The following is a 16285-nucleotide window of genomic DNA, read 5'->3' as shown; positions in this document are numbered from 1 at the left end:
TTTTTGCTTACATTTAAGAAATGTTTCTAAAAAGTAGATGAATTTAGTACGTGATCAAGAAAAAAATAAAATAAAATTGCAACATTACGGTAGCAGCAACTTTCATTGGTTTTCATATAATAAAGAGGTTACTAGATTCAACGAAACCATAGAGGAAGTGACAGACTGGTAAAACATCACAAAACAATCATAACAGTATGTAAAATCTTTCCACTTGAAATGTAAATACATAGTTTTATTGGCACATAATTTGGACAACCGAATAGAAAACTTTATTATTTTCTTTCCCTACTATAGGTTTACAAACAAACACAAAAAAAAATCAAAAAAAAAATATCACTGTTTAAAAAGCTGGTGTGTTTGGCACATGGAAAGACCTTGGGTGTGTTTGTAGGGACATACGCTGAAGATTAAAATAACATGTGACCAGTACCCAAATAACAAAATACTCTAACAAATGTGAATTTCATCTCTAGTATATGTAGGTATAAAAAAGATAGAACTTCAAAAACAATCACAATTTTTACTATAGTACAAAAAACAAACAAAAAACATTTGATTAGTGATAGTGACTTTTAGATTTCAACAGATTCTGGGCTAATTTTCAACACTACTACACTTCTGTAATATAAGTCCACCCTCTGCAGGCTTGTTGGTAGATAACCAAAGATGCACCAAAATGGGGTGAAAATGTCAATTAATTGTTCTTGGCAAGAAAGATTACTAATACTAGACATTTTGGAATTGGGAGCTACCCTAAGCCCAGAGAACAATACAGTTGATGAAAACACAGAGCTTAGAACAGCACCTCATACATAACATAGTATGTGCATTTGTTTGCATGCATGTGCATTTTATGCAGCGCAATTTAACTATATGTTGTGCAATTTAACACAGTTACAATGTAATGTGACTGCCCCAAAGGGCTGGGGGCAGGGTTTAAATGCCATATGCAAATTAGAGCCTTGGTTATTATTTCTCTGCTTTGAACTGTCCAACAGATCATCAAGGCACAGCAATGGGGTCTAAAGGTGACAACACACTGAGACCCTTAGTGTCAAAGTTGCACAAAATCTAACCTTTACATAACTATTGAGGCTGTAATAATGCTTGCAGTCATTGTAATGAGAGAGAACTAAAATCTACTTAACCTGACTGTACACAGTGAGTAAAACACAACAGTTCAACCTTACGTACTTCCGACATGCCGAAAAGTCAGAACTATTCTAGAATACTCACAACAGATGTACAGGTACATCCAGCATTTCTCTAGAAAATAGCTGCAGGAAGCTGTTGAAAATCCCTTAATGTCCTTTTATAACAAGCTTAAAAATAAACAGATATAAGTGCCTGACGAATTGCAATATCCGTCCATTTGTGACCGGAGACAGATATTGTTTTCATAATAAGGGGTTGATTACCTAGAAAGGCAATCCATTATAATGTTTACATTTTAGAAGTGATGGGGAAAATTGTCTTCTTAGGACTGACAAAAATGGACGCCAATCCAGAAAAAGAGACAAATTAGCTTTTCTTTATCCTCATTCCTTAAGAGGTATGACATTTGTCTATAATGATGTTGTAAGTTCCCACAGAAGAATATAAAGAGTGATAGTGGCCATAATATCACCAAGTTTGCCAGACGAGTCCCAGGGAGAAAAATCACTGTGCATCCTGATGAGCAGACATATAAAGGGGAAAACCATTGTACTTTTACACTAGAAGGAGTTAATAACCTGTTGAATTTCAACTTACAACCTTTAAGAGACAACTGCTGCTTTTAAATCCCATTTAAAGCAAAGCTAGGAATACTCTTGAAGACAAAAGGGTATAATGACAAGTTTTTGTTTTTTCAACACTTGAGAAAGGGACGCAGAGCGCTACGGACGTTCACTGTCTTGTCTTCAACACTTGTTCTGTGAAATTGGTTGCCCGAGTCACATTAGTTCATGATCCAGATAAAAATAAAAAATATAATAAATATAATAAATACAACTTGCTTACCACAACCGTTGGGTAAAGAGGGATAAGGAATTCACTATTAAGATAAAAAAAAGGTAAAAGGAGGTTTCCAGGAACAACAAAATGACACTAAGAGGACATATACAATCCAATCCTGGTATTAAAATATGATGTGTGCGTTCCACGCCCCCACCAACTGTACAAAGAAGAGTCACGTCGTTCAGACAGGATGAGTCTTTAGTTGTAAGAGCAGTATCTCCTTTAGAACGGTGATTGAAACGAGGAGTCCTCACACTCTATTTTACACTTAAATTTCTTCTTCTCTCCATAGCACAAGGGGCGTTTGGGGTCGTGTTCAGAGCAGCACAGACGGCCCTCTAGGGCTGAGGCCGTCAATGATCCTTTCTCATGCTCCTTGCAGAAAGAAGAAGGACAGAAGTCACAGAATGAGGAAGCAGCAGTCCCACACTTGTCACACTGGTGCCACGGGCAATCCCACTTTCCTGAAACACAGAGGGCAAATGATAGACTAGCAGGCAATATATAGACACGTGCAGCACAGAAAGAGTCTGTATAGGAAAACTTCAACAGATCAATACAAAAAGGTCAACATAGCAGTTGAAGAAATAAATAATAATTTAAGAAAATTTGAGGATCTAGCCCAGGGCTGGGCATCACCGGCCCTCCAGATGTTAATGAACTACACATCCCAGGATGCTATGCTTTAGTTTTGCTATGTGGCCATGCTGAAACTGATGCAAGTCATGCTGGGATGTGTAGTTCATCAACATCTGGAGGGCCAATGTTGCCCAGCCCTGATCTAGCCTGATCCCATTATAATGTAAGGTTTGATGCAACATCTAAAACAATTTCAAGAGAAACAATGGAAAAAAGTAGAGTATACAAACACACACACTAGGCGATTCTGAGCTTAAAGTAGCTACGTTTTTCCATTTTGAGGTACACTGAACTTTTTTTGAGCTATATTGAACTTAAAATCAGCTTGTGTGTATGGGCGGGCACCATCACCAGCCGCCACCCTTCATCATCCTGTTTTACAGGACGAATGAACAACTACATTCCCGCTGAAAAACAACAAGCCAGGTGAAAACCGCCCAATGTCTAATCACTGAGGGATTTATCGGCCAGTGATTTTCATAACATCGCTCATGGGCAAAAACGCTCAGTGTGTATGCATCTTTATAGGTAAAGATTTGCTCCTGGAAGACTTAGTACAAGTACCAAGGCAATCCCTACACTCAAGTAATATAAACAGTGGTGTGTAATTAAGGGACTGTGCAATTAATGTGATGCCCCACAAATTGAGAATGCAGGGAGTACAAAGTACAAATATACTGTATATTAAGTACACACTGCCACAAAAAAAAAAAAAAAAAAATATATATATATATATGTGCATAAACAATTGACAGTAATAAAGCAGACAGATGGCAGTGAGCACCACTACAGTGCAAGCAAAAAGCTGCCTTTCCTTGTTCCTTTGTAGTGTCCTGCTGTGGCTGGGATCCCCGCCATGCCTATATAAGCGGTCAAGCAAAGAAACTGACCCACTTGCCAGCGCTGGGGGTGATGAAGCGGCAGTGCAGATGTCCTGTTGGACACCTAGCACTGCTTGCATAGGCACCAAACCAAAACTATTGGCCTGAGGCTGGGTTAGGGGAGTAGTCTGGCTGCTAAGCCTGTATCCCCTATGGTCTGAGGGAAAAACATGACACAGTAGTGCTCCCTACTGACACTATGTGCTAAACAGTGTACCAGAGACCATGCAGTGTATAATCTTTATAACTTAATTTATACTGCTGGTGTTCCATTATTGTTTATCGTTTGTGACCCACGTTTCGGAATGCGTTTGGGTATTTGCATCCATTCAAGCAAGAACAGGCCAGCTCTAGTAGAGATTTCACAAACTGGCCAGTTAGAAAGAACGTATTCTATGACAGTGCTATTCAGTGTGACCCATTCTATGGCTAATATCGGACTATTGAGATTATAGAGATGTGTGCTTAATTGGAACTGGAGAGAGACAAAGGTATCAGAAGAGATAGAGAGATGCGGATGCAAATGGAGAGACAGGTGGAGAGAATGAGAGGTAGAAAGCATGTAGGAAGGCAAGAGAGGGATAATGTAAAAAGAGTGAGTACGACATACAAAGAAAAAGACGACAGAGGGGGAGATGGATAAATGGGAATAGATATTACCAGATGGATAGAGTGAGTCAGAAAAAAGAAAGCGGAAAATGGGGGAAGAGGGAGAAGAAAAGTAGGTGGAGGGAGAGGGTGTTAGCGACAGAGAGAGGGCTGGATGGGGAGAGAAAGAGACAGAGAGAGAAAGATGGAGAGTTCAGTGGGGAGAAAGACATAAAGAAAGATGGAGAGGACATGATGCAGAGATAGAGTGAGACAGACAAACGGATAGACAGACATACAGAGACAGTGAACCCGAAGAGGAAATAGAGGGAGAAGTAGAGAGAGACAGATAGAGTGACAGCGCAAGGAAACAAAAGACAGTCACATTTATTGATCATGTGTTACCGTAGGGCGGCTGTGTAAGGTTAAGGCAGAGGAGGTGATAAGCCTTTGGACAGTCTCTCTTATCACACATCACCAGTTCACCTCCATCACCACAGCGGAAACAGAAATCTTCGTGCACCTGCTTCTGCTCCGTTTTGATTTTTCGCTTTTTTGCCTTCAGACGGGCATTTTTGGCCTTTTCTTCTGTTGCCGTGGCAAATGCTGTCTGTAGAATCAATAAACAAAACTATCAGGACATCAGAATGGGGATACAAAATAGCGTAAATCAAATGACTTTTTTTCCTTGATTCCAGTCAAAGCTTAATAAATTGCGTGTATAGAAAGACAAGGAGTAACAGACAGTGCTTCATTGACAGGAAACTCAATTTCTCTATTACAACACTGCATTCATATGAGCTGAACAGCCACATTCGTTGCCCTACTTGCAGCATTAGAAGTAGTGGGTGCAGGACTGGGGCAGACAACCAATCAGCTGTAATGTAAAGTTACAGAGCTGCTGGAGAGTATCCTTTGGGTAGCGGTTCAATGTCTCTCACCACTTAGCTACCAAAAAGGGTGGGGGGAGTTTACAATAAATTATTTTGGGTTAGCAAATGTCTCTTTCAAGGGGTCTTGAAAGTTAAAATAGCCTTAATTATAGGTTTAAGTACCATGATCTAAAAAGTTGTTACATTTACTGTATATTTACATCTTAATTTCATGGCCATGGTGCCGCTGCAGCATGGCCATCATTAACGAGGACCTACCTCACCCAAACATGCTGGATGAGGGAGGGAAGCGTTAACGATGCGCAGGAGCGCAGCGAGCCCTGCGAGGGGACGCAGAATTCATGTAAAGTAATCCGCGTCCGCTCGCTTCGCTACGCTTGCCACACTATATAAAATCAACACCATGCGTAGTTGGATAGTGGGGGTATGAAATCACCCATGGTTGACTATACAATTAAAAATCGTGTCTTTACAATGAAAAATCGCATCGCATGCCTTAAGTAGTGGCATGCAATGAAAAAACCGGGCGCCCAGATAATACATAAGTACCGAAATGGCTTTCTGAAAGATATCTTTCACTTTATCTTCGAGTGTGTATGGGGGATTAAAATCTCGAATAAACCAATTGAATGAAATAACTATCACTTTCATTCCATAACCTGAGAAATTATAATATTTGCATTTACTACCGCTTAATATAATATTTATCATGATACATACATTTTAAGTTAGAAAGCTGGCTCCCTATCTTATATCAAGGTGACTGACCTCAATATCACATGTATTCAGCGGTTTTTCCCTTCATAGTGTATTGATATGCACAGAATATAATTATTTGCAATTACAGCTGCCTGATTACATAGGAACATGAAAGCAACTTGGTGACTTACTTTTGGTCGTACCCCCAAGAAACCACTGCAATTATCTGCACCACAATGACACTCCGTACGACCATTCCCCAGACAGTCAAGATTATAGTTAAACGTTAACTCGGTGCCTAAAAACATGAATTTATAGAGTAATTTCTATTACTTAATAGATAAAAAGAACAACAGTGGCATTCTGGGAACATACTGTGAATTGCAGGCATGGGAAAACTGCATGTGCGCAAGCATTGAAACTGAAGTCGCACCATGACCGCAGATTAAATAGCAATGGGATGCGGAAACAAGGCAATAACGAATAATACAATTCAGCCTCCTCCCATGTCACATTATTGGACTGAGCTGGAGTGACACACGAGGGACCTAAAGATGAGTGACCCATGGGGGGGGTGTGTGTGTGGGAGTGGCCCCATAAGTCACTCGTCTCTAGGTCCCTCATGTGTCACTCCAACCCAGTCCAATAATGTGTCATTCCACCAACCCCCCAGGCAAGACAAAGTCAGAAATCAATTGTGATATATACCGATTTTTAAGTAATGAGTAGTGCTTTTTAGTAAAGGTGTGATTTTTATTAACGGGAATGTGTGATTTTTTTAGTAAGTAAAAAAAAAAAAAAAAAAATGGCTCATGGACTGGTCCTGGTTCCAAAAATATGGGTGACAAAGACTGGGGGGTGCCCGTATTTTGAAACCAGCAGTGAGCGCCAACAGCGTCATGCCACAGCTGGGGGACAGTTCTCCACGAAGATGGCTACATTCAATCAGGGCTCAGCCCTACTTGGCTGAGGGGATACCCAGTGTTCCCTGTCAGTAGTGTGGGAGAGGTGTCTTTCAGTACACACAAAGGAAATTTCTCTAGTTGGAATTTTGCGTTTTTTTTTTAACCCCTAGCATCCTACTGGAGAAGAGGACAGACCTGCGGCGGAGTTGGCAAGGTGAGCATGTATGTATGTTTGCATGTATGAATGCTTATATGCATGTATCTATTAAAGCTCTACTGTTCTGGGTGTATGTGTGTAATTATTGTAACATTGTTTATAAAGTAGAACTACAAACCCCAGAAGGCCCATGATACGCCAGAAGATACTAGGATGTGCCCCTGGAGCCGGAGCCTTACAGGATGTCAGCTCAGGTTTAGACAGCTGTCGGAGTCTGGAGACTTCAGCCAGTGTGGCACGCCCTCTAACATGGTCCCTAAAACTGTGGTCATGGACTGTCTGGGACCTGCCTGGTCCTGGGTAGGTGCGTTTGTAGCCTGGCATTAAAATTTAGCCATGTCGACATGACCGAAAGTCGACATGGGGAATGTCAACAGTCAAAAGGTCGACATAGGGTTTTTCACTTGTTTCCAACCAACATGTACCGACAGGCGGTATTTCATGCCCTACCATCTACTAGGGCGTGGTGGGAGAATAAAATAGTGTGCTGAGCGCAGCGAGCCATGTGAGGAGATGCAGTGCACATTTTTAGTGTCCATGTCAACATTCAAGTTAAAAAAAAAAAAAGTGAAAAAACCCATGTCTGCCTTTTCACTGTCGACCTAGCCCCATGTCGACCGTCAACCTTCATGCATGTCGACCTAGTTGCTGTCTATTTAATGATCCATACCCGGGGTGACTCCTACTCTTTCTGGACCCAGAATTTCAGTCCCAGAAGTTCCTACGTTCTAGTTGACAGACTCTTGCTTTGTGGTATGAATCCCACTGCTATTTTGTTATTTATAGCCTCATATTAAAGCCTACTGAATACACACATTCACATCTAACTAGATCGCTACCTCAGTCATACAGCCACAGTTATATTCTTCTTCTTACTTAAGGATATGATGAACATGTGAGGTGGCATTTAAAAGACAGAGGGGGAGATGTAATATGTATTGGAGAGAAATAAAAAAAAAAAAAAAAAGGTTATTTACCCAAAGCACCCATTCAGCTTCTGTCACTGCAAAGACTGTGCTAGACTATTGACAGAATCTGATTGGTTGCTTTACAAAGTAGTTTCAAGAAAGTAAAGGAGTTGGGGTATATGCAATAGAAAGTCGTTGTGCTATTGCTGGGAATGGATACAGAGTAAAGACTGGGAAGAAGAAATCTTTAACACCTCTCTTGAGCTGCGCAAGGTCCCCTCCTGCCTCAAATTTTCCATCATTATCCCAGTCCCCAAGAAATCAACTTCACTATCCCGTCCCTAAATGACTACAGACCCGTTGCCCTGATGTCGGTAGTTATGAAAGTGTTTGAGCGTCTATTGCTGACCCACCTCAAAGACATAACTGGCCCCCACCTAGATCTGATGCAGTTCGCCTACCGGGCAAACAGGTGTGTGGAAGATACAGTTACACTACATCCTGCAGCACCTGGGTCCCATTTACCGACTCTGCGTTCAACACTATTAACCCCAGCATCCTGCTTTCCAAACTTCTTCACTTAGGGGTTTCTGAATCCACCTGCTCCTGGCTAGTAGATTTTCTGTCGGACAGGAAGCAGGTGGTGAAAGCCGGTGAAGTCTCTTCGAGTATGCATAATCAGCACGGGGGCCTCCCAGGGATGTGTTCTCCCCGCCTGCTTCCTGCTTTTCTCCCTATACACCAATGATTGCACTTCAGAGAATCAAGCGGTAAAGACACTAAAATTTGCGATGGCACCACCATCATAGTCTAATCAGGGATGGAGATGAGTCTGCCTACAGACTGGAAGTGGACCGGCTTTCATGGTGTGAAAGTAACATCCTTGCCCTAAACCCACTCATAATGGTAGAGATGGCAGTGGACTTCAGAAGGAAAGTGACTGCCCTGCCCCCGCTCATGATCATCGACAAAGTGGTGTCGTTAGTGGACTCCTTCAAGTTCTTGGGCTACAAGATCCCTTGAGATCTTAAGTGTGGGGCCAACTCTGCCATCATCATAAGGAAGGCCCAGCAGAGGCTTTTCTTCCTGAGGCAACGCAAGAAGTTTAACATCCCTCAGAAGCTGCTGCTCCTGTTCTACTCTGCTACTGTTGAGTCGGTCTTAAGTTCCTCGATCATAGTCTGGTATGGATCCACTAGCGAGGAGGGCAGACATACTGTAGGCTACAAAAGGTGGTGAGGACGGCTAAACAGATCATCGGAACTGACCTCCCGCCTGTCCACAACCTGTACCTGACCAGAGTCAAGAAAGGTGGCAGGAAAATCACAAAAAGACCATCTGCACCCTGGCCATGAACAGTTCAAACTGCTTCCATCAGACAAGGGCTTCAGGGCCATACCGGTTAAATCAACAAGAAGACTAAAAAGCTCTCTGTCCCCAGGCGGTCCACCTACTGAACAATTCTAGCATCCCCCCCCTCTGTTGTGTTGTCTCTTGGCAGTTGCATTGTAACTGGAAGCAAATTCCTTGTATAAGAAAGTATACCTGGTCAATAAATTCTGATTTAACAATTCAGTCACACAATGGTTTCTGACATAGAGGGTGAAGAGATACCTTGAGGTATGTCACAAAGTGCAAACAGCCCGACCCTGATGTCACCATTTACTGTCCACTTCTGAGTTTCACAGTTGGGGTTACAGCTATGGTTCATGAACCGTGAGTAATTTCCCTTGGGCCCAGCATCTATGATGCGATCCTGAAATTCACAATACAAAAATAACAATATAAATTGGAAGAATAAAAAGTTAAATTACATTCGTAACATTTTAAAACCTAAATGGAAAAAATAGAAATTATAAATTGCTGTCAAATATAAATGACACAGAGAACAGAAAAATAGATGTAGTTACGAAAGAAATAAAGTTAGCAAAAATTCGAAAGCCATTTAAATTAAACAAGCAAAATGTGATTTTTGCTTAATCAAAGTATTAATATATTAACATATTCTTAGATTGTAATCACTATTATCCATCTGTGATACTGTTAAAGCTGCTGTAGTGCAACATCTGTGATACTGTTAAAGCCACTCCTTAGAAACACAGAATTTGACGGCAGATAAGAACCATTTGGCCCATCTAGTCTGCCCCTTTTTTACCCTTCAGGTAAACTCAACCCTTTTTAATCCTTATTTCTTTGTAAGGATATTCATATGCCTATCCCAAGCATGTTTAAATTGTTCTACTGTCTTAGCCTCTACCACCTCTGATGGGAGGCTATTCCACTTATCCACTACCCTTTCTGTGAAGTAATTCTTTCTAACATTTCCCCTGAACCTACCTCCCTCCAGTTTCAGTGCATGTCCTCGTGTTTTATTACTTGTTTTCCTTTGAAGAAAATTTCCCACATGTACTATGTTAAAACCCTTGATATATTTGAAGATTTCTATCATGTCCCCCCTTTCCCTTCTCTCCAAACTATACATGTTAAGATCTTTTAGTCTATCCAGGTAAGTTTTGTGATGTAGGCCATGAACCATTTTAGTTGCCCTTCTTTGTACACTCTCCAATGTATTTATATCCTTCTGAAGATATGGTCTCCAGAACTGGACACAGTATTCCAGATGAGGTCGTACCAATGACCTATAAAGTGGCATTATTACGTCTTTTTTTCTGCTACTGATTCCTCTCCCTATGCAACCAAGCATCTGACTAGCCTTCCTCATTGCTTTGTTACATTGCCTACCTGCCTTTAAGTCACTTGAAATAGTGACTCCTAGATCTCTTTCCTCCTCAGTAGTTTCCATTATAGTACCCTTGATACTATATTGAGCCTTGGGGTGTTTGAGTCCCAAGTGCATAATTTTGCATTTTTTAGCATTAAACTGTAGTTGCCATTCTCTTGACCAATTCTCAAGTTTACTTAGATCATCAGTCATTTGATTTACCCCTCCTGGTGTGTCTACTCTGTTGCATATCTTTGTATCATCTGCAAAAAGGCATACTTTCCCTTCAATACCATTTGCAATGTCACTAACAAAGATATTAAAGAGCACTGGTCCAAGTACAGATCCCTGTGGTACTCCACTGGTAACATGTCCCTCCATAGAATGCACTCCATTTACGACAACTGTCTGTTTCCTATCCTGCAACCAGGTTCTTATCCATTTAATTGTTTTATAATCCAATCCCACACGTTCAAGTTTATTTAGCAGCCTGCGATGTGGGACAGTGTCAAATGCCTTACTAAAGTCTAGATATGCCACATCTACAGCCCCCCCTTCATCTAGTATTTTGGTCACGGAGTCAAAAAAGTCAATGAGACTTGTTTGGCATGATCTCCCTGCAGTAAAACCAAGCTGTTTTGGATCCTGTAAGTTGTTTAATTTAAGATATTCCACTATTCTTTCTTTTAATAGTGTTTCCATTATTTTCCCTACTACTGATGTAAGGTTCACTGGTCTGTAGTTACTTGCTTCTTCTTTGCTTCCGCTTTTGTGCAGTGGAACTACATTTGCTTTTCTCCAGTCCTCTGGAACTGCACCTGTGTCTAGTGACTGGTTGAATAAATCTGTTAATGGCGCTACCAACACATCTTATAGTTCTTTTAGTATCCTTGGATGCACTCCGTCTGGCCCCATTGATTTATCCACTTTCAGTCTTGAAAGTGGATAAATCCTTGTTGTTGGAACAAGGGGGAATCGGCGTATTTTTCTGCAGAAGCAGCGAAACCCACGCTGAAATGCAGCTAATTCGATGCATTAGCCACGGGTTTCACTGTTTGGGGGAAATCTGTGACAGGGAGGATTCCACAGGATATCCACGGAACGGTGAATAGGGCGATTGGCCGGCGAGGCTAATGCAGCGAGGATCGCTGTTATTCTGCCGGCCCATTGAATATGACCCTTGTTTATACCTTTGTTTAACTCATTGTGCTTTGTTATAAGCATATACTACTGCCACTACCACTCACTACTATTACTAGTCCACCACTATTACCACTACCATTATTAGTACAGCAGCTGCAAATACTACCAATACTATTATTAATACTGCTAGTAATACTGCTCTCCCACTATTACCCCTACTAATATTACAACCAGAGCAGTGTACCCCCCCCTCCCTTCCTGTCCATCTTCTGCTCCCTCATCCCCTCCTGCTGAACGCAACAGATCCCGAAGCACAGGCTTCTTCAATGCAGGACGCCTGCAGCCAATTAAAATGCAGCACATGCTGGTGAGCCATGTACCGGCAGCCTCGCTGATTGGTTCAAATGGTACACAAGCTTTGATTGGCTCAAAAGCCGGTGCAGCATTTTAATTGCCCACCGGCGTCCTGCATTGAAGAAGCCTGTGCTTTGTTCAGTGCACCGAGCGCACAGGGGTGTGGATGTTGCGGTGGGCAAAATGATCTGCCCATTCTCTTCCAGAGGCCGGGGCCTAGGACAGTTGTACCCACAGCACCACCTTATTACAACTGCTGTTACCACTACTACCCCCCCTTCACCACTACCACTGTTACAATGGCTCCCCCATTATTACTGCTGCCACAACCACTACTACTCCCGCCGCCCTCGCTACTACTATTTTTAAAAATGCTGATACCACCACTACTACTCTGCCCCCTATCACCACTACTACTTTTGCTGCTATCACAACTACAGATGGAGCACCTCTAAACCTTGCCCGGGGATCGCCAGCATGCCTGCGCTGGCGATCGCCGGCACAGAGGCGCTCCATCTGACTGGGACACGCGTGCGTCTCACACGTACCCGCGTCCCAGTTTCAGGATGGCGCCGTGGCAGCATCCTGCCGGTCTCCTCTTTAGGGAGACGGGCAGGGATAGGGGGGACGGTGAGGGGCACCAGGGGGGGATGGCGAGGGGCACCGGGGGAGGCGCGCGCCGGCCGCTGGCGGGGGTGGCGATAGAATCACCAGCCCCTGCAAAGATGGAGCCTGCTCCATCTGTACAAACACTACTACCTCCACCGTTGCTACTATCACTACTAGACACTGCCAAACTATTCCAAAAAGAAGCCATTTCTCAGCATCCATGTTTATCACAGAGTATGGCTGTCCTCACCTTGGTGACTGTCAACAAGTAAAAGTTGGTGATTCCGGTTTCATGGGCACGTTTCATGCGCTGCCTGCACTCTTCCTCATCGATCAACTCGCCCACATATTCATTCACAAACTCACCCTAAAACAAGTAAAGCATGACTTTCAAACACAAGTAAGAGAACACCATTGATACCTAATATAAAACTTTAACAAAGGACCCAGAAACAAATCCATCCACAAGGTTTTGCAAAAGGTGACATCATGGCATGGTTTCTAAGCCGCTGAATTACAGTGTATGGTTTCTACTCTTATCTCATGGTTACCTGTCATTTATCTTTAATACCATTTTGTTTTCCATACATGTAAACTTCGCTACACACTAGCGGGCATTTATACCGGTCACTGTGGCCTATACTGCTACCTTGGTGTGGAGCGGATACTGTGGCTGGAGAAGGCACTGCCATAAAATGGAAACCTTTTTGGTGGTTAATCTCTTCCCCTCTCCAGCCGTCCATCAATCTGTATTCTGTTTTCACTTGCTTATGAAGTGAAAACAGTTTCTTTTGCAAAAGCAACCATTTCATGTTTATTAATATCTTATATATTTATTGTATTGGTAAAAGCATAGTCCTCATCGGGAGTGAAAGGCAGGGCTGCCGAGAGAGGGGGGGGGCATGAGCATGTGCTGTGCTCAGCATGAGCGTGTCACTGACAGCATGCTGTAGGTGTACTTCTTCTGAGGGGGGGGGGGGGGGAGAAGAATAACACTACCCCCTCGACTTCTGAGTGTTTTTTTTTTTTCACCCCCTAAACTTTTTGGGGACGTGGCCTAATTGCGGAAGGTGACCATGCCTCCTGCAATCAGGCCACACCCTCAAACTTTTACCAGGGCCCGGCATACCTCTCGGCAGCCCTGGTGACAGGTATGAGCGTTTATCCAGCACTTCCCCGATAATCAGAGCTCCCAGATAGGGTGGGAAGTGTCACCCGGTCATCTTTGTTTTGTGTTACTGGGTACTCTGACCACAGGTGCACAGTATCATAGGCCCACAATCCAGGGTCCACAGATCTCATAAAAGGTGGGGGATAAGTTGCAGAGCAACAAAAAAACGGGCGCCAGCTAGGGGTGTGTTGAGAAGCAGCTACTTAAGAGGGGTGAGTGACCCCTGAACAAGAAGATAGGAAAAGGAAAAATAATTTTTAACCTTTTCCTATCCACAGATCTCATATACTGAAAACACAGTCTATTTATGGCAGCAGAGATAGATAATGTAGTGGTACCAGACATGAAGGAGAAGCTGTCCTATGTATAGTACTGTGTTTGCACTAATGGGAAAGGAACACCTGGGGGATAGTGCATTTCCCTATTATACCCCTTTCAGACAGAAAAGTCTGAAAATCCCGGCAAATACACGGCATTTCAAATACCGTGTAATTTTGCCGGGTACAGCCTGACCCCCCTTCACACAGAAGAACAAATTACCGGGTTGAAAATTTCTACCCGGTAATTTGCTGAATGACACGGGTATTTCTTCTGTGTGAAAGGGTCAACACGGGTCATAAATCCTGTGTCCTCGACCCTGGTCAATTCCAGGGTCGGAGACATGGGATTTACGACACGGGTGTGCCCATTCACAAAGAAAAAGGACCCGTGTATTTAATGAAATTCCCGGGTGGAACTGCTTCACCCGGGTATTTCATTTTCTGAGCGAAAGGGGTAAAAGTAACACCTTCTCCATGATGTGTTTTGCTGTAGCTATGTGTTTCTTCACCAAACCTCTTCCATTCCTGGATTTTCAAGATCAAGATTCTGGAGTGATGGTCACATTCATACCCTCTTTTTTTGCATATTAGTTCTTTAGACTACTGTGAATGGACTAATCAGTTCATTCTGTTGTGGGTGAGCAGACTCAATATCAACAGTGCTCGTACTCTTTTCCATGGTATAGGCAAATCCACAGATGCTAGATGAAGAACTAGATCACCATTTATTGGAACAAGTAGAACTGAACCGCAGCCAATTTTCTTTTGTTTTAATCTGCCCAAAGGATCATTAAAACGGCCTTGAAATAAACATCTGCAGACTTCCAGTTCACTTAGCATTATGAGGCTTATACATCTCTGTGGGCCGTACTCTCAACACCAATCCATGGACATCAGTGACTTGCAAGCCATCGGGCAATCAGCAAAATACAGCATGTTAAAAATCCCTGGCCTGAATCAAGGAACACTCTAACCCAGGCACCGGCAGAATGGGGAATTATCCTCTGACAGCTGCCTGAATTATGGGCCGCATTACTCATGGTCCAACAAAAATGTTCCCAATTCTTATTTTATGATGCTTGGTTTTCACGAGCAGAAAACCAGGCTTTGTGCTGCAAAAGGTAAAGCATTTTTTAGAGCCCTCTATCTCTTTTTCTTATCCTTCTCTATCTCTCTAGCTTCCTCCATTACCCACCTACCAGGTTATCTATTTTGCACAGTGAAACTCGTACACCCCTTTTACATCACGAATGCCGGGTCGCACTCGGGATTTGGACACAGTGTTTAGCTGCTCACAGCAGCACAACTTATTGCCAGGTCACTGACATCATCCACAGGGCGAATCGGTGCGTGTGAGGCGGGGGAGGAGGCAGCACTTAGGTGGCGCTGCTGCCTCCTCCATAGAAGTGAACAGGATCTGGGTCGCTCGACCCGGGATTACCTGTTCACACTGCTTAGCTACCCGGGTCTGACCCATGAATAACACTTCTTTTATCCATGGCCGGATTGCTGGTTTTCTGGACTAAGGATATTCAAATGGCCCTTTCACACCGCACGCCCACACGGGTCAACCCGGCAACAACCCGGGATTGAACGGTTATTTGCGTGGTGTGAAAGGGGTATTACTGACTATGGGTCCCCATTTGTCATTTAATATTTGCAGCTCAATCCCCCAAAACACCAGTTTTTGGGGGTTAGCAATACATTTTTAAGTATTCCCCGAATGTATCAGGCAGAACCGCAGCAGGAATTGGAAGTACAGGAGGGGGCTTCGTGGGGGGGTACAGGATAAATTATGTAAATACAATAAAAACATGCATTTGAATCTTCATTTATTAAGTTACACTGCAGCACCATACCTTGCGGATATCCCTTTTGCATATGAGGCCCCAGCCTCTCCTCTCTGTGCGGAAGATCTCAGTCTCCGGGTACAGTCGTTTGGTGAAGCTCTGGTTTTGGCAGCACTCACCAGCAGGGCACACCTGTGGGTGACACTCATACAGCAACATGCGGTTCAGGCACTGTGTGTCCAGACCACAGGGAGTATCATCAGTGGGACGACAGTTACAACGAGGTATTTCGGACACATCAGCCAACTGGATCTGAACTTTCCCCACGGCTTTATTGGTCTGTAGGGGGAGAAAAAACTGAATGTAAACATGTTATAATGATGTGGGGAATGAAGAGAAAGCACTGTAAAAACGATATACTTTATTGGGGTTTTGTGTCACTAAC

The 16285-nt window shown here is 43.1% G+C and overlaps 1 protein-coding gene across 6 annotated transcripts in view; it reads right to left on the bottom strand.

Annotated features, from left to right (window-relative positions):
* Positions 1 to 460: 460 nt before the first annotated feature.
* NSD3 (nuclear receptor binding SET domain protein 3) overlaps positions 461 to 16285 on the bottom strand; it is a 102290-nt gene continuing 86465 nt past the window's right edge. For all 6 annotated transcript variants that reach the window (XM_083185000.1, XM_083185001.1, XM_083185002.1 and 3 more), the window contains 6 exons: positions 15910 to 16179; positions 12810 to 12926; positions 9346 to 9487; positions 5893 to 5999; positions 4515 to 4719; positions 461 to 2465 (listed from right to left, as the gene is read on the bottom strand). In XM_083185000.1, the coding sequence (XP_083041126.1) occupies positions 2224 to 2465; positions 4515 to 4719; positions 5893 to 5999; positions 9346 to 9487; positions 12810 to 12926; positions 15910 to 16179 (1083 nt within the window). In that variant the 3' untranslated portion in view covers positions 461 to 2223. The remainder of the gene's footprint in view (positions 2466 to 4514; positions 4720 to 5892; positions 6000 to 9345; positions 9488 to 12809; positions 12927 to 15909; positions 16180 to 16285) is intronic.

This window comes from Crinia signifera, chromosome 4 (genome assembly GCF_055691185.1).
Source record: "Crinia signifera chromosome 4, ASM5569118v1, whole genome shotgun sequence".
NCBI classification, from domain to species: Eukaryota; Metazoa; Chordata; class Amphibia; order Anura; family Myobatrachidae; genus Crinia; species Crinia signifera.
Note: the sequence above shows the minus strand (reverse complement) of the source record. Positions and strands in the feature narration are given on the sequence as shown.